This window comes from Catharus ustulatus, chromosome 7 (genome assembly GCF_009819885.2).
Source record: "Catharus ustulatus isolate bCatUst1 chromosome 7, bCatUst1.pri.v2, whole genome shotgun sequence".
Taxonomy (NCBI): domain Eukaryota; kingdom Metazoa; phylum Chordata; class Aves; order Passeriformes; family Turdidae; genus Catharus; species Catharus ustulatus.
This window is the reverse complement of record NC_046227.1, coordinates 29662978-29688656: the sequence shown is the minus strand read 5'-3', so window position 1 is coordinate 29688656 and position 25679 is coordinate 29662978. Positions and strand designations below refer to the sequence as shown.

Below are 25679 nucleotides of genomic sequence, written 5' to 3'. Positions count from 1 at the left end.
GAAATGAGGACTTCCATGGAAAGCACTTAAATACCACTTCGAAGCTTCGTAGTGACACTCTTAAATGGGTCAGTGCATTGAGCATGTGGGGGCCAGCATCTGCCACTGGAGTTCAGAGGAGCTCAGATGTTCATAAACTGGTATAGATTAAACCAACAACCTATTCTTAGAATGTTAAAAGCTAGTAGACAAATGACTCCATTGTGTGACAGGATTGGAGAGAGACCCCACAAACGCAGAAAGCATTGCCTGACATCAATAGCAATGGTTTGGGGGGAAACTTTTTTTATTAAATTCTAAATAAAATTACTTCAAGTAGGATTTCTAAAATTATTGCTGAAAAGCTCGCAGTTCTGAAGCTGCATCATAGAGTAACTTAACACTTTCCTGTTCTGTTTGCAGTTGTATGGGACACTGAGGGTGATCCTGGAACCTCTCCTAACCGATGCACCTTTTGTTGGAGCAGTGACCTTGTTTTTTATGCAGAAACCGGTGAGTCAGGAGTGAGCTGTTCTCTGCAGGCTTCTTGGTCTTCAGTGCTTGGTCTTTGGTGAGGGACACAAGCTGTCAATCACTGATAACCCAAACTGCATAACTGTGAATGCCTCACAGTTCAGGTGCTTCAATGACAAACTTCTAGTTGTTCAGTGTCCCTCTTGAAGTCCGGAGGATGTGAATTCATTCTCTCTATACTTTTGTAGTAGTGTCTAAACAGTTACTCGCTTCACTCTAGGGATGGGAGGGCTGTCTTGTGGTGGCAAGGAGCTGTTGCTGCAAGGTTTCTGGCTGGTGAATCTTCCCATCATAGATTTTAAATGCAGTCATTTTTGGACACCATTCAGTCATGCTTGCCTTTTGAAAGCTTGCCTGTTTCAGGTCATGTCCCTTGTACTCAATTGTGGTTTAATAAAATATGACAAACCTTCTAGTCTTGTAAGAACCAGCTATCTTGCAGCACACAGCTTTGCTTGTGGTTTATGCTCTGCTGGAGTTCATGAAAGTCATACATTTTTGATCTTGAATAAGGTGTTGTGTTTAGATGTAGCAGCATTATTTTAGCACATGAAAGACTCTCTTTTTGTTTATTGTATGAATAGGAGTACAGACTCCTGAAACTGGTGGTATTTGTAAATCCCCCTGCCTCAGGACATAGGCCAACCCTCTAAGTGAAAGGATGAGAAAACAACTTCAAGTCTTACTAGAGTTGCTGAATTTCCTTAATGACTCCAGGGCATCTGCCAGTGGCTGTTGCTATGGATGGAATGCTGACTTTCCTTCTGCTTGGAGGTTAAGTTCCAGTGATACCCTTAATTCAGGATGGCAGATAAAACAGAAAAAGGAATTGATACCAGCTGTTGATTCTAATGTACAGATGCAATTGGTGGTGCAGGTTTTCCTTTCTTTAGTCTTCTGACTTTGTTCTAGAAGCATTTCCCTTTTAAAGTCTACATTTATTTTGAAATGAATTTTAATAGACCTGTATAATATTTTCTCCCTGGTCTTGTTGTAGCATTTGGAAATCAACTGGGCAGGCATGAGCAACCTTCTGGATGTCCCAGGGATTAAGTGAGTGTCTGCTTTACTTTATTCTCTGAAAAACCTCTGGAAGTTGGGATGTAGTTCCTGGGTAGCCATTAAAGCTGTTGTTGAGAGCATTATGTGCAAGGTGTTGTGCTGATGTTCATCCCATCATATCTGGCTGTGGCAAAACCTGAGGAAGGTTCTTTTTATGTTCTGTCAAAACTGTTTGTCACTTCATTGCACTTAGGATGGAAATAGTAAATCTCCCCAACAACGACTTATAAATTAACAAACAAGCCCTTCTGATTCCCATGTGCCAGTTATTTGCAAAGGTAGATGAAGTAGGTTTAGACTGGCAGTCTGCTTATTTTTATTTACAGTAAAGTGTAAAAAGGCAAGGTATCACAGATTTGCCAAACTGGAAAACTCAGGTACCATCCATGATAAAGAGAACTGCACCAGATTTATAAGGAGAAAAGTTCTTTTCTTCTTTCTATGTAATCTACTCACCTTTTAGGTGTAACTCTTCTCCAGTGCTTCTTGGATTAGTATTACACACATAAGATTTGCACAGCAAGGATGAAAATCTTAGTGTGTTTCAGTATTGTTTCAAACTGTTTTTCCAGATGGGAGTTTCAGTTTGTCCTTGTTCTTTAATGAGAAAATTCTGTTGCACAACAGAAAAACACTGCAAATGTAGACACTTCGGTTCTCTGCTCCCCTGCAGCTCATGGTTTGCAAACTCATAGGAAGTGTCTGGCCACTTTGGGTGCCAGTTTATGCATTAAAGATCCTCTGAAGGCCTTTGATGTTGAATGAGAGGAAGTTTCCTTTTTCTCTTAATTTGAGGCCTGAGTGGCCTTTGCCCTGAAGTTTAGCCTGAGAGCTCCAGTTTTTATCAGAGGAATTAATCTGTTCTTTTCTAACTTGGTTTCCCTAATCCTTACTGGGAGAAGGCATGTAGGTGTTCCAGCCTACAGCCTCTCATATAATTAAGTGCAAATTTGGTGTCCTAAATTTTTACTGCCTGGTTCTCCCACAGGGATTTGCACACAGAAACTTTGCTTGTTCCTCAGCAGCGCAATGAAAGCTGGGAGCAAAACATGCCTGACCATGAATGGGCTGAAGTACAGGTTGAACAAGAGCCCTCCCTGTCAAATTAATTTGGCTCACTTAAGATAGCAAAGAAACTGGATGCAGTCATCTGTCCTCACATACAAACTGTGTTTAGTTGGGTGTACCCTGAGACTTGAGAGAGGGGACAATTCTGGGACATTCCTGTGGGGCTTTTTTTTACAGGAAAACCAAGAACCTGACCAAGGATCCTGGTTTACCATTTGGAGTAGAAGACTTTCCTTATGCTCTTTATGTGTGAATCCACCCTCCTCTGTGAATTGGGACAATTTTATTACACAGCCTTACCCTTCTAAGCACTAGATCTATCAAGAGGATGAGTCTTTCAGATACCTGGGTTTTCCTCTAAATGTTGTTTTTTGTTCACACCAGGTTGTAGTGGTGTCTTCTCATTAATCACCTGGAGAGTACTTGGACATCTGTGATAGCCATATACTTTTTGTACCTGCTGTACAAAAAGCAACTGTAAAGAAAAGATTTGAACTGAAATGCTAAAAATGTGCAAGTTGTAAATAGGCTAGAAAGCTCCTTGAACTCCAAGATAGTGCCCTCAATTCACCTAGTGTGATCTCCAGGTACTTCAAAGGAAATTTTCCTTCTTAGCGCAAAATCTGCCGAGATCCAGAACCTCCTCTGAGAAACGAACTTGGCTATTGTATTTTCTTTAAAATGTGTCAAACCTTTGGGTGTGTATATGAACATTTCACACAGCCTAAGCTTCTATTCATGTTTACAACGATGAGCCAAATTCACACCCTGCAACAGGGATGCTTCAGATTGCAAGCCTGCACCACAAAATTGAAGTTGAATGGCCACTCTGCAGCTCTTTCATAGAATCATAAACTTTGGAAAAGGCCTTTATAGCTCACCAAGTCCACACATTAACACTGCCAAGCCCATCACTAAACTATATGCCTAAACCCTTTTACAGGCCTTTTAAATACTTCCAGGGATGGTTACTCAACCATTTCCCTGGATGTCCTGTTCTAATGCTTGACAGCACTTTGGGGGGAGCTAGACCTCACCACTCACTTTGCAATGCCCATTTCTTCTGCTGTCCCTCATTTTTCCGTTCTGAGTTGTGTCTGTGGAGATTGAGGTTGCTTTTTTCCCCCACCTGCAGTGTAATGTCAGACTCCCTGATTCAAGACTTCATTGCTGCACGGCTGGTTCTACCAAACAGGATCACAGTGCCTCTGAAAAAGAACATGAACATTGCCCACTTGAGGTTCCCCATCCCCCAGGTGAGTTGTTTCTTCAGTGACATAGTGTTTATCTACCTAAGTGTGCAGCTGCCACCAAGCTTAGTGTCTTTGGATGCTGCATCAACCTGAACTGTGGGCTTTCAGTAGGTAGTATTTCAGAAATATAAAAGCAGTGTTGGACAGTTCATAATTTGGGAGGAGGAGACATGGGCACTGGGAGTTCCTACCCTCTCTACATGTCATAAGGAGTCTGTACTCTGAGCTCATTTACCAATTAAACTTTTAGTCTGTAACTACAGATCTGTGGTACATGCAAATGAGAAGATAAATCCATAAGCAATGAGAGTCAGGCTATTTAATATTTTTTCTAATGCTGTGAAGAGGTGTATATAGAGAACTTGGAGGATGACATCTATTACAGGAAAAAAATCTCATAAATACTTAACGTAGCCAAGTCTTAAATCTCCTTCATCCATCAAATACCTAATATACTTACTAACGAGGATAAATATAAATGAGTGACAAAGTCATGCTCCCTGTTGCAAACTTGCATCACTAAATTGAAGTGGAATGGCTCCTGTGCAATAAAACAAGAACCTGCCAATGGGTGCTTAGTTCCTCCTTCAGTCAGTGGGAGTTGATCTTTACGCTTGATTTGACTGTGGCTGTAATGCTGTATGCATATGTATACTTCTGATTTTAAAATAAATTTAATAATATTTCCTACACAGTTATCTAGATTGAATTGTGCCTCTGCTTAAGGGGGCTGTTTTCCCCCTCTAGGTAAATGGTAGAAGAAGTATTTTATTACAGCTGTCATTGGGAATGTACTGCATCAAACGACATGTCTTTGCAGAACTGTCATGGTGACTACCCTTGCTGCCTGAAATAAACAGTTTTAGGAGGCAGCATATCATAATTATTCAAATTATTTGCATTTTCGTGGCCAATTCTGTATCTTATTTTATCCAGGGAGTAATCAGAGTTCATCTGTTAGAAGCTGAAAACCTTGTCCAGAAAGACAATTTCCTTGGTGCCATCAGGGGGAAGTCTGATCCGTACGCTCTCGTCCGCGTTGGCACCGTGCAGTATCGAAGCAAGACAGTGTCCCGAGATCTTAATCCCATTTGGAATGAGACATTTGAGGTACTGAACCTTTTGATCTTTCCATCTGTAGGATACACAGCCATTTACATCCCTGTGCTTGCAGGACCTTCTCTTAGCTGGCTGCACTGGGACAGGTGGACTTCCTTGTTTCTTGGTTGAGGCATTTGTGTCCCTTAACCAAGTTCAAATTTACATTGTAAACTTGGAATGTCATTCAGGTTGATCTGATTTACATGTGTGGGTTTTTGGAGGAGGTGCAAAGCACTGCTTTAAATATCAATCAATGCATCAGCCTGTGCAGCTGCAGGCTGCTCTAGCATTGCTTCCTCTCTGCTTATTAGGGATACCAGTTTGAAGGGTTTAACTTGTAGCTCAAAAACAAGCAAAAAGAATGTGAAATATTTTCACCTATAATCAATTGTATTTGTTATGCATTTAACCATAAGACAGGACAGGGAATGTCCTTAATGTGTTGGACAGCTGTCAAGTGTCATATTCTTGTCCACAGCCTGAACCTGAGTATGTGAATGCTTTTTATTTTTAATTGATACCTCTTTCTCCTCCAGTTTGTTGTTCATGAAGTGCCTGGTCAGGACTTAGAAGTGGATTTGTATGATGAAGATCCAGATAAAGATGATTTTATGGGCAGGTAAATTAGCAAGACCTTTGATCAGGGTCCAGTAGCCTCTGCTGTGGGACACCTGAATTATTTATACTGGAAATTTAATACTGTTGGAAGTGATTCCCTTTGCACAGATATTGATCCCATGTAATTAGTTCCTAGTGCAACTAATGTTGAACAAGGTTACACTCTTTCAGGGGATCCTGGAAAGCCATTAGAAGTAATAGTTACTTGAGATTTACTTTAAGTTTATTTTAATTTTGGAAATATTTCAAGGGGGAGACTTCAGGAGTATAAGCATGTTCCTGCACACAGGTAGTGTGGAGAAGTTGTTATTTGGAACAGACTTGAGTGTGGGCTCTTTTGGTGGTTTGTGCTGTATGCCTCTATATGTATTGAAATTTGCTTTTTGCCTTTCAGCTTGCTGATAGGCCTAGTGGATGTAATGAATGACAGAACAGTTGATGAGGTAAAGATCACAGCTTATTTCTGAGTGTGGCTGGTGGTGTATGCCTACATGCACTCCTTTGTGCTGCTTCTCTGCTGCTGCACTGGTTTTTTGTACTTAAAGCTTCCTTGCACACTTGCACTGTGGTATTTTCACAAAAAGATATTACCCAAGTAGCCATTACAATAATTTTATGGCTCTCTGGTAATCCCAGAGAGCCCTGAGGTTACACTGAGCCAGCACTGGGATATCTTGTTGATACCTTGTGTCCCATGTGTACCAAATGTTTTGTACAAAGCTGCAGATAAAGTTTGGTCAAGCAGCCTGCTTTCTGAGGGAAGAAATTAACTGACCTTAATGTGGTTCATCCTGCAACCCAGCACTCTACAAACAATGCCAGGGTGCCTGTCTTGTGCTGCTGCTGGTTGGAAATACCACATGCTTTGCCTGTTTATGGGTGTCTTATTTTAATTTTCTTCTGCCTTGTACCTAAGTAGATGGACATGCTACAGTCTAAGTGTCAGAAATGCAAGCTAATGTGCTCAGAGTAAAATTCATGTTGTCTGTTGTGTGTAAGTCTCAGAGTCTGCAACACATACATAACAGCTACTCTGCCTCTCAGTTCTCAAGTTGCTCTTTGTTATCTCCGTGTAGTGGTTTCCCTTAAGTAAGACGACAAGTGGACACTTGCATTTAAAACTGGAGTGGCTTTCACTAGTAAACGACCAAGAAAAGCTACATGAGGTGAGTGTATTTGCTCAAAGGATTCAGCTACTCTGATCCCTGTCCAGTCATCAACAAAGGAGTGTGTAAAATTAGAAACCCCAGGCAAACTCAGGAGAGTTTATTTTTATCTGGTAAAGTTTTGATGTGATTCCCTCCCTGCCACTCCTGCAGAGGAAGGGCATTTGCTTGCCCCAGGTCTCTTGGCAATTCAGGAGTAACTCATATCTGGCAGTGCTTTTTGCTTGAATTAGCAAACCTTTGTTTGACTCACTGCAAAGTGGTTTCTCAGGGGTTCTTTTCTTTTCACAATTGGTCTCCTCCCTCTTAATCTACGATTTGTGTAGGATCCTGGACCTCTGAAATAATGTATACTAGTTACAGGCAAATGCCCAGCACTGGTGCTTGGTAGAGCTGTGTTTCCAAATGATGTGTTGTTTGTCCAGCAGAATTGCTTGGATAAAGCCCATCTTCCAAACAGGCTGTTTCTTCATAACCAACCAAAACCATCTGAATTCCACTGAAGTAAACAAAGTTGTTCCCATGCTTTGTTCTGCTGACACTGGATTCATGTGGTAGAACATGTTTCTAGATGTCTTGCTGCACTGGAGAACCCAACCAGTTCTGCACAGAGAGACTGACAAGCATTAAAGGCAATGCATTGAAAAGAGTTACACATCTTCTTACTGGTCTGCTTAGAAGTGTCATGCTGTGTTAACATGGGCTCCTCTAAATTGCAAGTTTTAGGAGAAAAGCAGAGAACTGCTTAGCCTTCTGAAGCTGTCCTTGGAATTTTGCTATGAGTTGCACTGTCCTTGGTGGGTGATCATGACTACTTTGTGTTTTGGTTTGTTTTATCTTTCTCTGCCTTTACAGGATAAGAAGGGTCTGTCTACAGCAATTCTGATTGTCTACTTGGACAGTGCCTTCAACCTTCCTGTAAGTACAAATCCCAGACACCAGCCTTCACTCCTAACCTCCTTTTTTTGAAGACAACAAATTAATTGCTTTAAATATTCTTTCACTAATTCAGAAAAACCACTTTGAGTATTCGAATGGTGAATGTGGAGCAAAGAAGATCAAAAATAACAAGTACCTCAAGGTAAAATTTATATTCTTCTCCCATGCTTGCAAAACAATGTTCTGGATTTTGTGATATCATAGGAACTGAAACTGGCAGTGGTTAAAAAGAAATAATCTCTCCACTGTCAGAATCTAAGTGAGTAGGGGTTCAAAACAGTGACTGAAAGCCCCCACCCCAGTGAAAGTCTAGGAGGCCAAAGTGGGAATTTACCACAGAAATGTTTGTGTGTGTGGTTGTTTTTCTTTCTTCCTTACGCAAAAGAGAGCCTCCAGACATCAGACTAAGTCATAATATCCTTTCTGCTACTGCTGCTCTTTCTTCCCTTTCTGAGCTTTTCTAGCTTGACATTGAGCCTTGGAAACCAATTCTGAGAGTCCTGTTTCAGTCAGGAAAGATCAAGATTTCCCACTGAGCTTTCAGCTTTCCTCTCTGTTTCCTCCCAGCTTCTGACAAATTTTTAACAACTCACCTGTGAAAACCTAAATACATAAAACTGGCTTAACTGTGTACTCTTGGGGGTGGAGGGTACGACTGTGCTGTGTTATGGCTGGAGGCTTTCCTGTGTGCTACACTCCTCAGATGTCCCACATCCAGAAAATCCTGTCAGCTTTCCAGCATTTACTTCAAGAAAGAGTAGTGGTTTGATATTGCCTCCTGAAAACTATAAATTTCTTAATGTTTTTTTCTGCCTTTTTTTTTCTTCCTTTGATAAATGACAGAAGATGGAACGAGAACCTTCCTCCTTTGTCCTGCTCACAGTTGGGAACAAGACTCAGAAGAGCAAGGTGAGGCTGTTTATTTCTTCTACTTTCATTAGATACTTTGCATCTTATTGGTGACTGTCTCCAAGTATCCCCTAGGAAGGGAAGGACTTCTTCTGAAGCTGATGTGAAGAGCTGTAGTTCTAGTGATAGCTGCAGAGCCTCAGAGTGGAACCACTGTATCACTGAGTTATGATGGTGGAGGGTGTCTGATCAGCTGCTGTGCATGTGTTGTTCCATTCCTGTGTCTAAGAGTCCATGTTGGCCCAGACACTCTAGTTCTATAAATCTCCAATCCAGCTCATGGTTTCTCAGAGCAGGGTGTCATTTGCATCAAGCTGGCCTTCATTCCTTCCTCAGAGTCTTTGCTGGCTCCTGCATATCACAGTTTTACTGTTTTGTGGGTTATTTTGTGTTTTGTTTTGGTTTTGTTTTGTTTTGTTTTGTTTTTAAACCCAGACAAGATGGATCTGCATCTCCTTCACTTTCAGTTAATTTTTCATTATTTAAAAATTACTTTTGTGTCCTGAATATGAGCAGCAGCTGAGCTCTGCTCTCCCAGTAGCTGACGTGTTCACTGTTCTGCAGCTGGATGTGGATGAGCCTTTTGTTTTTTTGGACTCCCAGCAAATAGGAATGAATCCTGTTGGCTACACATCAGCATACAGGACTGGCACCGATTTTCCTTTGCTCCTTCCATCTGCTCCACCCAGAAATTGGGTTCTGTTTGCATTTTTACTTTTTGTGGCTTTCCTTTCCCTACTACATCACCTGCCTACCCTAAGCTAGGTCAGGCTTCCAGGCTTTCCCTGCTCCTTTCCACTTGCTACCAGCACTCATGGCCTGTGGGTGTTTTCCATGCTCTTTCATCTTTGAAGTGGATGGTGCTGAAGCTGTGCCCTCCTACTCTTCCCACGAGTTATACACCCCTGAAATTGCCCCTCCAGCTTTCCTGCCCTTCCCTGTCAGCTCACTGCAGCTTTGGGAGCTGGCTCGGAGTGCTGCAGACTGGAAGCAGTGCTCTGGCTCTCCCTGGGTGGGAAGGTGGGAGGGAGGGAGCCGTGCCTTGATGTAGGTGAGGCAGGCTGCTGGTCCAGGCAGTGCTGGTGGGGCCAACTGCAGCTCACCAGACTTGTTCTTTGGCATTTCCACACCCCAGAGAACTTGTTTTGGTTTTGCCAGAGACTTCGCTTCCATATGCATCTGACCTGGAATTTCCACCCTCTCTATACAGCTGTAGCATCACTACAGGCCCATGATCAGTGTCCTGGACTGGATTCTTGCTTCTCAGAGGCTAAGCTAATGTATGTTCTTGTTGCAGACCTGCAATTTCAGCAAAGATCCCAAGTGGGGCCAGGCTTTCACCTTCTTTGTCCACAGTGCTCATTCCCAGTCACTCCACATTGAGGTGAGAGAAAAGCCTTTTCTTTGAAAACCAACTGCACATCTGTAGGGAGAAACCTCTTCTATGGAGCTCAGTGCTGGTTGTTCCTGTGTGGGATTGTCACATCAAGGTGGAAGAAGCACCTGTTGCACAGACAATTCTGTATTAGGTGGTGGTATCTCCCTTTTTTGGTGTCTACCTTTGTTCTAGCATCATGTAATGTGCAGTATCTTAGTTCACAATGTGGGATGTTTCTGGTTGCAAAGTGCAAAGGACATTTCATACAGATCTGTGTGTAGCAAAGACAAATATTTTGCTGTCAGAAATTGCAGCCTTCATGATTCTCAACCAGAGCCCTACCTCTTCACCTCTGTGTTCTGGCTCATTAAGTAGCCCTGTCTCTCTCATTAGTAGCATTGCAGCCACAGCCAGTTCTGTGGCTGGTCACTTGGATACAGAAAGGGATTGAACTTGGAAGGTCTATTAAGGTTAAATAGGCTAAACAAGCTACTACTTAAAATACATGAGAAGATTTAGGCCACTTGCCATCTCAGCTGCTTAGGACACTGTCCCCAAAGCAAGTAAGGAAAATCAAGTACATCTCGGAGCATGTTTTTTTGCTAAAGCATTTCTTTCTCTACATAGAGATGGGATTTTTTTGTTGCACTCCTGAAATAATGGCATCACCCATTTGGATGTAACCATACTGAAGCAAACAAGCTAACTTTGGTTTCTGTCTGAAATACCTATTTGCTTTGCTGTTCCCACTGACGTGCTTCCCAGTTGCCAGCTAATAGAAACTTTTGTTTTCTTCTGTCCTCCAGATAAAAGACAAGGAGCGGGATAGTGCCCTGGGAACTTCAGTGGTATGTCTCTCCCACTTACTTAAGGACCCAAACATGACTCTGGATCAGAGATTCCAGCTGGACCATTCCAGTTCAGACAGCTTCATTAAGATGAAACTTGTATTGCGGGTAAGTTGTTCTTTCCCATAGTTACTCTGTTCCCCTGCAGAAGCTTCCAGTTGTAACCAGGCAAAAGAGATGAAAGGTGAGTGCAAAGAAAGGCAGCTTTGCTTCACAGGTGAGTAGAAAGTAGAAGTGTGACAAGGTATTTAAGTGAAATTAGGAGTGTATGGTGGAGTTGAGAGGTATCCCTGAGGCTTCCCAAAACTTAGTGCAGTGCCATGCCTGAAAATTTTCTTACAACAATAAAGAGTTGGACTGAGAAAATCTAAGCTGGGGAAATCAGCACTGATGCTTAGGAGTGGTTTCCTCACGGTGCTGTGGATTAGTGTTTATACATTGCCGAGTACAAACACAGTAGGACAAGAGGAGAGAACACCACAGTGAATCCCAGGAGCCCCTTTCATCTCTAATGGCAGATTCCTGCTGTTAGAGTTTTGTGGTGAAATTTCCTCCTGGGTGGTAATACTGGCATTCATCCCAGTGCTATGGGAGCAGCACTCACTGTCTTCCCTTGTGATTTTTAGGCACTGAATGTTGAAGAACCTGATCCACAAAGAGTCAAGGCTGGTGTCAATGCCTCGAAGCCAGGTCCCATGCATGTCACGGAGAAGGCTGGAAGCCAGCAGAAGTTTGCCTCTCCACCACAAGTCTCAAAAGTACCTCCCATGAGCAAAGACACTGCAGCAGTTGAATCTCTGCCAAAAAAGGACAGTGGAGAAGATCTGGACACTAAGGACAGTTCAGGAGCCCCTGTACCAAGTGAAACTGTGTCTGGCCTTAATGAAGCAGAGGGCAAGCCAAATGCAGAGCATGGCCCGCCATCAGCATTGCCCAGCGGAGCAGTGGCCGTGCCCACACTGCCTGTCCTGCAGGAAATGAGGGTGGCACCCAGTGTCACTTCACTGGGCTCCCTGCCTTCTTCATGCTTTGAATTAAGTAGCAGCAACCTGGACATTCATAAGTAAGTTTTCTTCCAGCTGAATTGTTCTTCTTTTGTGAAAGTTTAGGTATTACTGTTGCATAGAGGTGAATTCAAGGCTGCTATTTGGGGTCTTGGGTCTCTAGTCACCTTACAAAGAATTGACCTAAGTATTCCAGTCAACAGCAAAGTAAACTACAAGGCACTGTCAGAGCAGGTGTAAAGGAAAAGCATTTACTCTATGGCTTTCCTAAGAATGCTGCATGTGTTGGCTTTATATTGTTAAAGTGCTTCCTAACACTCATTTAGCAACAGGATACTGGAAGTCCAAACATCTCACTTCTGTAATAACTTAAACACTTGATAGGCACCTCTGGCTGCTTAAAACTCTGAATGTGTTTATCCAACACATTTTAAGGCTGATAATGCTGTGAACAAAGTTTTTGTGGATAGATGTGCTTGTGTGTGTCCTTCCCACAGTGCTCAGAATGAGGCTGCGCTGTCAGGCAGGATGGAGGGAAGGATTTGTCCCTCCTGGGGCACAAGAATGGAACTTGTGGAATCCTTGATGAACAGAGGTTACAAAGATTCACCTCGCTGAAGAGAGCAACAGAGTAGTTACAAACTCGAACATCAAACTCAGCTCCAGCTGCAGTTTGGTGAATTGGTGACTGGTGCATTCTCTAGCTCTTAACAGGGCTTAATTTATAAACCATTTTTAAACTGTTTATAAGCAATGCTTTGGATTTTAAGCCACTTTAATAACATGCCAAATGAAATATGAAAAAGGTCCCATTTTGCATATACAGACATTCCTAAAGGAATGTGTAACACTCTAATCTGTACTTTGCTGCTCTATCTACAGTGGGCCATGTAGGGTCTTTTTGGCAGTTTGTGTTGTGGGACTGAAATCGGGTACCTGCAGAGAAGGCAGGGACGGGACTTCCGTGGAACCTCTGTGGTCCAGCTGCTTCCTAGACAGCAAACCTTAGGGTGCCAGGAAGAAGGATGGTGCCCTGAAAGCTGGTTTTAGTCTGCCTGTGGGCTGTTGAGTGGCTGTATTTAAAAGCCTTGCCTGTGCCATGTCTTGCAGCGGGACTGAGATGCCTCTGGGGGAGATCCAGCTGACGGTGCGTTACGCTTCCATTCGGCAGAGCCTCGTCGTGCTGGTCAACGGCTGCAGGTAAAGCTTGTGATGGCTCACAGAGGGAAGAGCTCTCTGAGCTGTGTCAGTCATCCAGCAAAGCTGGAGCAGAGCCACGTGCAGCAGGAGAAGCCTTAGCACTGGCTGGCTTCCAACTGTGCAGCCTTTCTGTGCCCAGCTGTGGTCAGTGCCAGCAGCAGGTCAGGGACAGAACCCAGCCAGTTGTGCTCACTGTAGTAGAGATACTTAACTGTCATCCACCCAAAATTTTCTCTGAACAACACTGATAACTGGTGTGTGTCTTGGGATGTTGGGATAGGCATTGTGACATGGATTGATACCTATGACTGAATACTAAATTGCTAATTTAGGAACCCCAGCAGCCACACCCTCAGGAATAAAAATTTTAATTAAACAACCTTAAAGTTTTATTTACTTATGTTCCGACTCCTGAGATGAATGTTTTTGGCCTGTGAAGGATTGATCTAATGCCAAGAGAGCCAAGGTATTAAAACACACAATGGCCTGCCTTGCTTGTCTGTATTTCTTTTGACAGAAACTTGGTACCCTCTTCCAATCGTGGAGTTGATCCATATGTTCGTATATACCTGCTTCCAGACAGAAGATGGACAAGCAGGAAGAAAACTTCTGTTAAGAAAAAAACTCTGAACCCCCAATACGATGAGAAGTAAGAAAATGTAAATTATGAGTATGGTTGGAATAGTTATGATCTCTGTGTAATGACAGGACTTCCCAAGGTGTACTGCTCTAGCTCCTAAGGACTCTCTTGTGAACATTTGCAGCTTTTCTGAAACAAATGGCACTTTGACTGTGATTTACAAGTACCTGGGGCTGGCCTTACTCTGCCTGTGGTGTTGTAAGTCCCCCAGAAGGGTACACCCTCCCTGCCCCTTCCCTGCCCCAGGCTGCATTTGCTTCTTTGCAAACTGACATTCTCCCACCATGTTTAACTCCCTGTCACAGCAGAGGCAATCTGCCCATTCAGGTACTCCCAGGGCCTGCTGCTCTGTTCACACTGCTTTTCCTGATGCTTATTCTGGCATCTTTCCAAGGGTCTAAGGCTGCAGCACAGAGCCTTTTGAGACTGGACCATCCTTTAGGCACACAGGTGGATGTTGTCATCAAGACCTGGTGGGAGTAGGGTAAAATGCTCCCACCTCTTTGCTGGCAGTGTCACAGCTCTGCCACTGAAATGGAATGTGTTTTGCATAAACCCAAACCCAGTAATGCTTAGAAGTAGAGCTCTTTTGAGAAGTGGTTTTAATCCCATAATTAGAGGAAGGTACACATGAAAATACATGAACTTTGGGTGATCCTGGGTGGCTTATATTTTCCCTGTGTTGTGTCCTTTCTGTGTAAGTCAGAAATAGAGAAAAGATTTAAAAATATTTCTTCTTAACACTCAAAGCACCAAAGCTGAGATTCTACTTTTGTCTATTCTTAAATAACAGCACTGATTTAGTGCCATCCCAGCAGTTGGGAACAGCATCTCCTTTTCCTCATCCTCAGTACTGACGTATCCTGTACATCCTTAATTAAGGATAAATCCTCAATTAAGGATAATGCTTAGCTCCAAAACATGTTACCTGTTTCACAGCTCTGACTTGAGGAAAAGCTATTCAGGTGGGCAGAACTGGAGTGATTTAGCATGGACAAAACTCACTTGACATTAGCCATGTGTGCCAGAGACTTGAGTCAGAGCCATTAAGAATTTAATTGCCAGAGGTTTCAGCCTTTGTCTGTTCTTGGTGTGGTGCAAGGCTGCTCTGTGAACCTGGGGGTTGGCTCATGACTGTTTCCTCTTGAGTAATGAACATTGCATGGAAAACATGCTGATCTTCCATGGAGGGGGGAAAATGATGTTAAATGGCATTTCATTATGGATGCACGTTTTCCTCCTTCCCCTGGCTCAGTGGACAGTCTGAACACGGTGTTGTCATCTTTCATGAGACCTGGAACAGGTTTCCTCTAATGTGAATAAAACCACACTCTAGAATTGCCTTTTCTGTGTGTTCCTTCCCTGTTAAAGTCCTGGCCATTGATGCTGTACTCTGTCACTATATTCTGCCCACTGGTGCTCACAGGATTTTAGTTTTTGCCTTAAGTCTCTTCTTTTTAAACTTTATTTCAAGGTTTGAATTTTTTGAATCTTTGGAAAATGTCAAGAAAAGGACACTGGACATTGCAGTGAAAAACAGCAGGCCGTTCATTTCACAGGAGAGGAAGGAGCTGGGGAAAGTAAGTTTAAAGAATCTCCACTACAGATATAATAGAGCTGAACACTCTGGGCTATTCCTGAAATCTGGCTCCAGTAACCAATTCTCAGTAATAGGACTGGCAATCTGGAAACAACTTTTTCCTGCCAGATTTTCATCTGAAATGAGGCTGTATCATGTGGAAGCCCTGGTTCCTGGGCCCTGGTGCTGCCTGTATGGGGAATGGCTCCAAGAGCACAAACACTGAGAAAGGCCTGGGACTAAACCCCACAATTTTCCAACTGTGCTTTGAGCTTTCTGTGAGCAATTTTGATTCTGTGAAAAGTAAACTGCAATTGCTTCTTCAGTGACAGATAAATTTCCAAGTAATGCTATAGGAAACTGAGCTGCTTCATGCCTGCACCATCCTGGGAATGTGGGAAGCTCCACTGTTCCTGGAGCCTGAGCTGCAGCCCCACAAGTGGAAAGTGGGTCTGACTTGGGAGGAGTGGTAGCTTAGCTAATCAATTTATATGCTGAATAACCTACAAACAAATAAAATTTGCTTTTTAAAGGTGCGCATTGACTTGTCCCAGGAGGATTTAATAAAAGGCTTTGCACAATGGTAAGTGCTCATCTCCATACTTCCAAACCCTGCCCATTGCTTTGCTGGGAGCTTGCCTGACTGCTGTGGGAGTGAGTGCTGGTAACTGGGCTGTGTTTGGGTGAGCAAGGAGAATATTTGACCTGCAAAGGCAGGACTAACTTGAGCTAATCTGGTGGTTCTATCTAAGTTGTGTGTTAATCCATTGGCTGTGCAATGCCTGCCCTGTCAGACAGCTTTAATGAGATGCCTGTGTCAATTATAGTCTTCAGCATATTTTAAGTTGCCATAAAAGCCACAGGGGCGCATAAGCAAAATAATTTTGTTTATTAAAGTAACCTTGCAACAAATTTTAACTTGAATAAAGATCTCAACTAAATACTCTGATCAGCAATATATATGTATGATAAAACTTTAATTACAAAGCATTTATAGAAACTATTATAATAAGCCACTTAAGAGTTTTGCCTGTGCGTTCATTGTGGTTCTGAGGTTTGGATGTTCCTGGTCTGAGGCAGAACAGAGAACCAGGCTTGGATGTTCTTCTTCACTTCTGTGCCTTTAGTTAATGGCAGGAGTTCTTCCTTCTTTCTCCTTCAGTGGAGCCCAAGGAATGTAGTGTGGGTAGTCCAGGAGCTTGCCATCTGCACAGGCAGTGAGCCAATATTCCAGTAGGAAAACCACATTTCCCTGGCCAGCTTGTGTGTGTGTGTCCCAGGGCAATTATGAGAAGAGGAAAAAAGGACACACCCAAAGCTCCTGGTGAAGAGCTGAAGTCTGAGGCCATCTCTGGAGCCTCTTTTGCTGTGCTGCCTGTGAAGCACAAGCAATAAAGTAGCCCAAGTTCTCTCTACTGTGCCAGTTAAAACTTTTTTAAAAGTTTTCAACTACTATAATTACTTACTGTGTCTGTCTTGCAGGTATGAGCTGACAAAGAGCAGACGCAAGAAAATCTGATTTCTTCTCCTGTACATAAGTTACTAATTTTCAACTTTATATGAATGTACATATCTCCTGTAATTAATGTGTTTTGCACAATCATTGCAAATATGAAGCAGGCTCCAGCTCAGGACATGCAAATTTAATGATCCTATTCAGGGATTAGTTCTCACTGAAGTTAAGCATATTTTCCCCCACACAGGGAATAATTTGTCCTTAAAGAATAAGTCCTTTATTTTTGCCATTTCTGGCAAATCCCCCCTCAAAGGACCTTTAAGTATGAAACCTCTCTTAAAGAAGGGTTGTACCTGGGGAGATTTTAGACTGTCAGCCAAGTATCATTACTTTGCTTGGCAGTCTGATGGCCCTAGGAGCTTGTTCATGTTGTTTTAACATGGAAGTGGTGTACTTTTAAAATAATACATTTAAAACAGTATTCTTCAGCTCTAGGGCTACAGAACCTGTTAAAAGAGAAACTCTTTAATAGTTTTTTTTTTTTTTGAGAAACTAAGAAGTTGGTAATCCACTGTTCAGAAGTACCTTAGCAGACTGTGGCTGCAGGTATGTAAATAATGAGCTTCCAAAAGCAGGGAGATGAATTTACCAAGATGTCATTAAGGTTTTAGTTTGTGACGCCTTAACTGGTTTTGTCCTTTGTTACAGTACATTTCAAAATCTTGTAAACCCAGATTCTGTCCAAGGAACAGCAAAGTTTTGTAAACTAAGCCTTAATAATATGGAGGCAAAATATTTTTGGAAGCTTGGTGTACTTGTTTCTGTACAATAAACTCCTAATTGTCTTGCATAAGAGACTTGATCTATTCCTTTCTAAAACTGACTTTTGAAATACAGTGATGGTAACTTCAAACCATCACCTGAAGCAAATTTCAAGTATTTTTGGCCTAGATGACATTAATCCAGTCTGACTCAGTCCATAATCAGAGAAAATGCTCACTGAGTAAAAATGTGTTCCCATCCCAAACTGATCTGGAAATGTGAAGAACATTTTAAAAGAGGCTCTCCAGAAAACCAAGACTGAGCATTTGTGTAAGGGTGATGGCTGTGGCAGTAAGGGCATCTTTACCTCATATTTACAGCAACACTGAAAATGGTCAGTGGTTAGAGTTTGCCTGCTGGTGTGCTGGGTTCAGTCTCCTGGACTGATACAGAGTATATTGGCTCTCTCTCTGGCACTGAGTAGACCAGCTGACAGCATTTACATTTTTTCATAAATTGACCAAGAATTAAAAAAACAAATAACAACAACACAAACCAAACCAAACAAAAAAAAAAACCCCAACAACAACAAAAACCCACCAAACTTAAAAAATGCAGCAACTTTTATTTATATTAAAAAATCTGGAATTGTTGCTTAGGGTAACAGTGCTTGGAGGTAGCTGCAATGTCATGTGCACCAACAGGTACATTCACAGGTAAGAGAAATCTTGTTCAGGAAGAGCAGAGTCACCCATTACCAGCTCCCCATTTCAGGTTTTGCACTGCTGGTAAAATATCATCCACATTACTGATCTCTGCAACAGAATGGAAAGCAAAAGGGTAAGGCTTATGAACCCAGAACACCTTTGAGTTCAACCAAAATTCTAACTTAAACAGCTGGTGAATTAAATAAACTCCTCAGACCTTTTAATGCTTTCAGAAAAAAATCAGTTTAGCTTATAAATAATAAGCTTAAGTAAATGCAACCCCATGTCCAATGAAAATAAAGTGTTTTGGTCACTTCCTGAGGAAAGGTGGAAAGGAGAATGAGGCAGAAGGCAGCACCTTCCCTCACATCCTCCTTCTGTTTTAGCACAGCAGGAGTAAACAAAACAGTTGTTAACTGCTTAGAGTTCTATGAGGAAGCATTGGCATGAAGATAATTACTGTTGCAAATATTACCTAGAAGACACAGCAAATCTTGAATGAGAGCTTGAAAGGGAGGAAAGAAGCACTCATGTTCTTCAAGCTTATTGATGATACTGCAATGGAAAGTGAGACTATCAGGTAAAAGGTGCAAAGGACATGGTGAGTTCATCCCCTTGGTCATTTTGTTGTTCTGTGCCATGACTTTGTGAAAATACTGCACTTACTATATAAAACTATGGACACCAATATTCTGTTGTCCAGTTCTGAACCCTGCAGCCAACAAGGGAGCTGTCATGAGAATCTCTGATTTCACTACTAATGCTGTACACACATCCTTCCTTTCCCCCTCACATGGCACGAGGTAGTCTGGCACCTGGAACATTTGTCTGTGTATGCTAAATATATTGCCTGGGGGTGGCAAGGTGGAGCAAGAAATGCTTCATAAGCAGCTGTTCTGCAGTTAAACATGAGAAATGACTGCAGAAAGGCTGAGGGAGTGAGTATTGTTAACTCAGCATGTGTCAGACTTGCTGCCTGCTCCCTTTTTAGTCTGTGAAGCACATGCCGAATACAAGCCCTTAGGGTCTGCTACCACCTAGATGTGGCTGTCATCTGTTGAACATATAACTGGATTTGTCCAGTTTCTAAAGTATTTATAGACAGCTTGAGGCAAACCCTGCCTTAGCAACTAGAACACTTCAATACTACATCTGAAACTTGCATCACTTTCTCCTCCCCACCCAGGTGCAGGATTTGTCTCCTGATGAAACACATATTCCATTAAGGCTTGTTTGATCACATTATCCATGCAAACCAGAGGGTGTTTTGGAACCTTCTGGCCTCAATTTTTCCCTCTGTCAGCTTTATCCTTTTGATAGGATGCAAGATTTGTTTCAAGCAGGACAGCAGTAACCAACTGCTGTGCTGTCACAGTTCACTGACTTTGTAGCAAATGATGAAAGTTTCTTTCAGCATCAGTTTTTGCCGGTTCTTAATTACTACATTTGATGTTTGAAGAATGGTCAGCAGTGGAACAGCTCCACATACCTGTGGATGTCTTGGGTGCCCAGAAGCTGCTGTACCTGCTCAGTCACGTTCTTATTAATGATGTCACACAGTTTCCCAACAGTATCCACTACCACAGTGGGTGGAGCTGAACTGTCTGTGGAAAAACAAACACCTCATGATACTTGTTACAGTAATAACAGGGAAGTGTTTTAGACACAGTTGAATTCTTGCAGGTTCACAGATTTTATTTGGTTTTCATAGATCTGGACATACACATTCTATCATTCAGAGAAAACAGAGTGGCCATGCTCAGAAATAAACAAATGTTAGCTAGGAATGGGGATTCTCTCACTAATCCTTTAGTGGCCCAAAAAATTTTGGCAGAGCTGTGTGTTCAGAGCAGAAGGTGTACTAAAGCACACCCTTACAATGTCAGTGGAAATCAGCCAACTGAAATTATATATAGAGAGAAGGGTTTATTCATTAAGTTCTTGTGACACAGCAGACACACTATGGGGGCTAGGCCACTAAGGAACCTGTTTAACAGACATGCTGTTAACACCCAGAACTTGTTTTGGTATTGAATTTTGACCTGTCTGTAGTGCTGGGACTGAAGGCAGCAGCCCCCTTGTCCTTTTCTCCTTCAATTGCAGAACTAGGCTTGGACAAGGCATCCTCTGAGCTGCAGTTATTAGAGGGAGATGAGGTTTGCTCATCTCCCATCCTGGCTGCAGGCAGGAACACTGCTTCCCTCCTTGAATGAGGCTCAGACATCTTACCAGCCTTTTAACCCAGGAGCAGCAGCAGCTGCTGTTCTACAAAAGTTCCCACAAGAAGGGAAATAACCAACTACACCTCTGAGTACTGACAGCTTTTGACATTCAACAACTTGTTTTGGTTTTTAAGTTTAGCAGCATAACATGGAACTTTCTGAGGAGTGGACCCAATTACACTTGAATGAATTACTGAGTAGAAATCTGAGGCTAAGTTATTTTCTTCCTTAAACTTGTTATCTTTCAAGTGGAAAATTAACAAAAATTATGAAGTCAGCTCACCAAAGAAAATGCTTTGTGGAAAAAAAATAATTCTATTTCCCCTGCTAATCCTCAGCAAGTCTAAAAGCTTACAAATAATGGGTTGAACTGTAAATTGGCAGGAATGTATTTTTATCTTCCCAGTGAAGTAAACACCTAGTTAATTCATTTCTCAATAGCTCAACATTATTTTCTATGAAGGAAGACAACTTTTCACTTGTCTCCTTTCTTTGGAATGGTGTGAAGAAGCAGCAGGTGGTAAGTCTTTACCTAGTTCCAGGAGCTCATGGAGATTCCTCATGGCATTGGTCATTTCTCCCAGCTTCATGTAAACCTCGTTCATTCGTGGATAAACACCACTCAGAGAATTCACATCAAACAACTTCTGGAAGTGAGAGACTATGGCAGACAGGGTGTGCAAGGACTGTGTCTGGCTGTTCTGGAGCAAGCAGGAAGAACTCATCAATGGCACTGCTTAACAAGGCAAGGGTGCTTTTAGCTGTGAAACATTCTTAGAACCAGTCTGGAGAACAGGTGTAACTTCCCTTATGAAATCTCAGAGTTTCAAGTATTTTTAAATCTGAAGACATAATTTCAGTAGTTTTCAAGGATAAACATACACCAAACTCAAAATACTGTATTAAAAGCTTTCTTCTCTGTTGCTGAGAGAAGCATTTATGTCTTCTCAGCCCTGAGAGACAGAACAGGATAATTCCTGAGACTACAGGGCAATGCAAATTCACTGCTGGTCAAGTGCCTTTGATTAAAGCAGTCTCCCCCAAGGTGAATTTATCCATTATGTTAAAACAATCTTTGACTATTGAATCTCTTCAAACAGGTATTTCTTAAATGCTGCAAGGCTTTCAAATGCACTGATCTAATCACTGTGTGAAGAATTTCACACATTGCATTTAAGAACTCCACAGTAACTTGTGATTATAAACCTCTGGTAAAAACTACCTTTTCCTTACGTTGTAATTCTTCCAAAATTGCATCTACCATCAGCTGGAGGTCTTCAACTCGTAAGGATTCTCTGTTATCCTGTGGATCTTTAGTGTTCCAAGGCAGCAATTCCAGAGACAATTTTCTCAAGGACCTATGCAAATCCTTTTAAAAGAAGGGAGGGGAGCCAACTTATTTTAGAAACTGCTTAAAGTTGTTTTGATTACAGAAAGGCATTTTTCTGTTTCTCATATGCAGTAACATTCCAGCACTGGAGAGGTTAAGGTTTTAATTTTTATGAATTTAAGGACAGTGTCTTGCTCACATTCTTTGATTTGAAAAGAACAGAGTAAAAAGTATTATATTTGCTACGTATTACAGTTTCAGTGAAACAGGAAGTATTGGTCACAAAGAGTTTGGCTTTAAACAAAACTATTTCACTTGTATTTGGATAAAAAAGTCACTGTTCTGGTCAGGCAAAAGGAAGGAAGAGAATGCATCATCATTAATGTGTGAAGTTTAGACTCTAAAGCTCAAATTTCTTTTCAGGGACTCAGTTAATAAAATGAAATAAAATATTTACACAGAGAAATATCTCCAGTACATATTTCACATGGACAGCAGATTACTGTAAATTTTATCACCAAGTCGGGCAATAACAAAAGCTACACACAAAAGCCCCGACAGCTACTCATAGGGAGGGAAGGAGGAGTGCAGAGCAGATGAAAAGACCAAGAAGCAGAGCACAACAATGTGTTGTTACCTTTAGGGCTATGAGCTGATCTGCCCACATCTCTATAGTGAGTGGAAGGTGCTCAAATCCACATCCCTGTCCATTCTCTTTAACGTAATTTTGCACTGGCCCTTTGCTGGGCTGGAATATTAATGAAGGAGCTCTTGGGCTTCGCAAAATAGAATCAATATTGGACAAAACCTTCAACAACAAATAACAAACATTATTGCTCAAATATGCATGATGTTTGGCAATAAAATCCCTCTCTATCACAGCCATGATTGCCTAAAATTAAGTCATAAATAGTTCCAATATTACTACGATGAATTTTACACATGCATTCAACATGGAATAGACTCAAAGATTAAAACATATAAAACATATATTAAACATATAGTAAAACATAGCTAAAATATATTTAAAAGTAATGCAAGTACATACTTCCCTTTGAGGGATAGTTAACATTTATCCACTTGAGGCATTGTTTACATTTTGCTAAGTTTTTTTATACTTAGGTTTTTTAATTACAAGAAAAATAAAGGCCACTGTTGCCCAGTATCTTGAGTAAATGCCCTGTCCTGAACAGACTTCAGCTAAATCGTATTTACCAGCCCAGTGTCTGCTGTCTTGCTGTGTTTTCAGGTAGTTTACCCTGAGACAGAACAAGAATCAGCCTACACTGACTGCCAAATCCAGAGCATGACTCATCTTGCACAGAGGATTTGATAGGCATTCTTAGCCTCAGACCAGTACGCTCCAGTTGACACAGCTAAACAGAACAGGAATAATATTTCATTGTAACACTGCTAGAAACATGCAGAACAGATATAATTTGGGTACCTGCAAGTATTGCTGGCAAGCTGCCTGCAATTCCACCTCTGCAATTCTCCCAGAGTCTTTCTTTTCTTCTCTTTTTTCTCCAGTCCTGCACCCTGAAAATCTGCACAAAAATACACACAGTGGGTCACACAAGCAGTCTTAGCAGGAGGTGCTACCTTTTAACTCGGTGGAAGAACCAGGAGTGCAGCACTTAAACATACAAAGTAAATATCCATGTCATGATGCTGGCCAATAGAATTCCATCAGACCCAAGCAGCACAGACTGACACCACCACACCTAATGTGAATATCATTCATTTATCTCGAGTCTCCAGGCTGAGGCTATGCCAGACTGCTTGCTGATTTAGAAGGGTCACCACCAGCTTTTCTGTTGCCAGGGTTCTGCTATGGCTGAAGACTTAAAATACAGAATTTTACTCTAAAGGTTCAAATTCCAAAGTCAGCTGTTACCCACTTCTGCTGCAACATCTTTCCTGGTTTATTATACAAAGCTCACTACTATTCTCCATCTAAATGATACCTACTGCATGAGAGAATAGACCATTTAAATATATACAATGTGCATATTTATTTTAAAGTTTAAGTGATGTCTTTTTCAGGCTATAAAATATTTAACATTCAGTATACACATGGACAAATGAGTAAGTGAAATTACAGATAAAAACACTTCATTAGTATTGGATCTTTCATATCTTCCATGTATTTTCTTAGCAATATTTCAGAAAAAAGTCAATTTCTAAGACTAATAAGGACATAACTTCAGTAGCTGCAACGTTTTGCCAACTCACACTTTCATATTCATAATCCAGTGAAACCAGTAGCTTCCTTTACAGCTCATGGAAGCAGCAAACACCATGGATGGTCCTGTACATATTGCCAGCAAAAGGACTCAAACCAAATGCAGAAAGACAAAATGAAATAAATGTGCCCCCATTTGGAGACCCTGCCATCACTTCAGAAATGCAGAGAGCTTTAGAGGTCCAGCAGCACTTGCTGCTCATAACCAGACTCCTAAGAATGCTGATAAGGTACATGCTCTATAAGCTACTCTCTACACTACAGGTTGCAGAGTAACTTTGCCCTCAGAAGTCCAGAGGATTCAAGTCCCTGAAAGAATATACTTACTGGGTAGTTTGCTTTAAAGTTTTCTGTAGTTTCTTCACTTGGTACTTGTAAATTTTTAATTCCTGTGCAGTTGGTCTGTTAGAAAGAAAAAGTACCATGTTATATGTCTTGCATTGGAAGGTATCTATAAAATTCATTCAAGCAAAAAAAGTAAGAAAGCTTTGCCAGTGCCAAAACATCACTCTGGAAATGAAATTCTCCCACATTTCTACATGACAACAGGCAACAAAGAGCAAACTCACCATTAGCAGCTGTTATTAACAGTGTCAAGAGAAGAGTGTAGCTGTTGCTGCCATATCTCATTTCTCTGATCACAGATTTACACTTCACTTTTACAGTTGCTGGTGCTTCCTAAAGCAAAATCTACTGAAATGGCCTTACAAAGGATGATACTTATCCTTTCTCACCTTATTTCCAAATCTTTCTTGAGATTTGTATTTTCAAGCAAAAGCTGTTTGTTCTTGGCTTTTGTTTCAGTAAGCTGCTTCTGGAAAGACTGCAACATAGACTGGGTTATTTCTTTTATTACACTCATTTCATAATGAACAAGTTTCAACAATTTATGTACAATTTAAGAAGGGCTCCCAATTGGCTGGACAGCAAAACAGCATGGATGAGGAATCAGATGAGTGAGACCAAGAGCCAGGTGCATTAGAGCCCAGGTGGAGCACTGTGACTAAAGGGAGCAATGCAATCCTCAGCAAACTCACAACATTTTGCTGAATCTTTGCACAAGGATAGGGAACTCTGCCCACAGAGGTTACAAGTTCAGAAGACATGAGAAGAACAAGGGACAGAAATCAAACATGTTAATGTTTCTATGTGGCTCTTGAAGGGTTACCATTGAGAGATCTGCACTGACTAATTCTTGGCAGTTCCATACCATGAGCAGTGCTTTGTAATTAGGAGTAGCATCTAGATTTAAGAACTCTTCTTTGTGTTTTACTTCTCTCTGCACCTCATCTTCATCTGTTTTATATTGCCTATTGGGAAAAATAAATTGGTTCAGCTTACTGCAGTTCAATTAGCTCGAAAATTTAAGTTGGTTTAGTTAGCAGTTATCTATGATAATAGTGTTTCCACAAACTATGAAGCAAATAGAATAGAATAGAAATTCTGCCCTAAGATCCATGCTCTAATTTCTGGGAAAGCTGTTTCATATGCTAATGGAGTGCACTTATGCAGAAGAGAAACTCCAGTACAAGCAAATCCCATTTTAGTTTTCTCAATAGTAATCTCAAGATACAGGAATATCTCAGGTATATGTTTATTGCTTTGTGCCATGCAGGCAGTGGGGTAGAGCTGAAAACCTTTAGTTTTTGGAGATCAATCAACTGGGCATGGCTAATGCA

The 25679-nt window shown here is 41.5% G+C and overlaps 2 protein-coding genes across 3 annotated transcripts in view; one reads left to right on the top strand and one right to left on the bottom strand.

Annotated features, from left to right (window-relative positions):
• The window catches only part of ESYT3 (extended synaptotagmin 3), a 30753-nt gene extending 13169 nt beyond the window's left edge, over positions 1-17584 (top strand). For both annotated transcript variants that reach the window (XM_033065251.1, XM_033065250.1), the window contains exons 6-23: positions 403-492; positions 1511-1566; positions 3779-3899; positions 4833-5006; positions 5534-5616; positions 6010-6058; positions 6692-6781; positions 7637-7699; positions 7794-7862; positions 8564-8629; positions 9927-10013; positions 10814-10963; positions 11482-11918; positions 12970-13059; positions 13577-13708; positions 15174-15279; positions 15812-15861; positions 16761-17584. In XM_033065251.1, coding sequence (XP_032921142.1) covers positions 403-492; positions 1511-1566; positions 3779-3899; positions 4833-5006; positions 5534-5616; positions 6010-6058; positions 6692-6781; positions 7637-7699; positions 7794-7862; positions 8564-8629; positions 9927-10013; positions 10814-10963; positions 11482-11918; positions 12970-13059; positions 13577-13708; positions 15174-15279; positions 15812-15861; positions 16761-16797 — 1950 coding nt within the window. In that variant the 3' untranslated portion in view covers positions 16798-17584. The remainder of the gene's footprint in view (positions 1-402; positions 493-1510; positions 1567-3778; positions 3900-4832; positions 5007-5533; positions 5617-6009; positions 6059-6691; positions 6782-7636; positions 7700-7793; positions 7863-8563; positions 8630-9926; positions 10014-10813; positions 10964-11481; positions 11919-12969; positions 13060-13576; positions 13709-15173; positions 15280-15811; positions 15862-16760) is intronic.
• Positions 17585-18104: 520 nt separating this feature from the next.
• Positions 18105-25296, bottom strand: LOC116998965 (centrosomal protein of 70 kDa-like). The gene is made up of 10 exons (XM_033065224.1): positions 25211-25296; positions 24735-24823; positions 24328-24402; positions 23203-23302; positions 22393-22563; positions 21648-21794; positions 20958-21126; positions 19693-19807; positions 18679-18758; positions 18105-18311 (listed from the first exon to the last, which is right to left on the bottom strand). The coding sequence occupies exons 1-10, from the start codon at positions 25211-25213 to the stop codon at positions 18244-18246; spliced, it is 1017 nt and encodes a 338-aa protein (XP_032921115.1). The 5' UTR covers positions 25214-25296; the 3' UTR covers positions 18105-18243.
• Between the last annotated feature and the right edge of the window lie 383 nt (positions 25297-25679).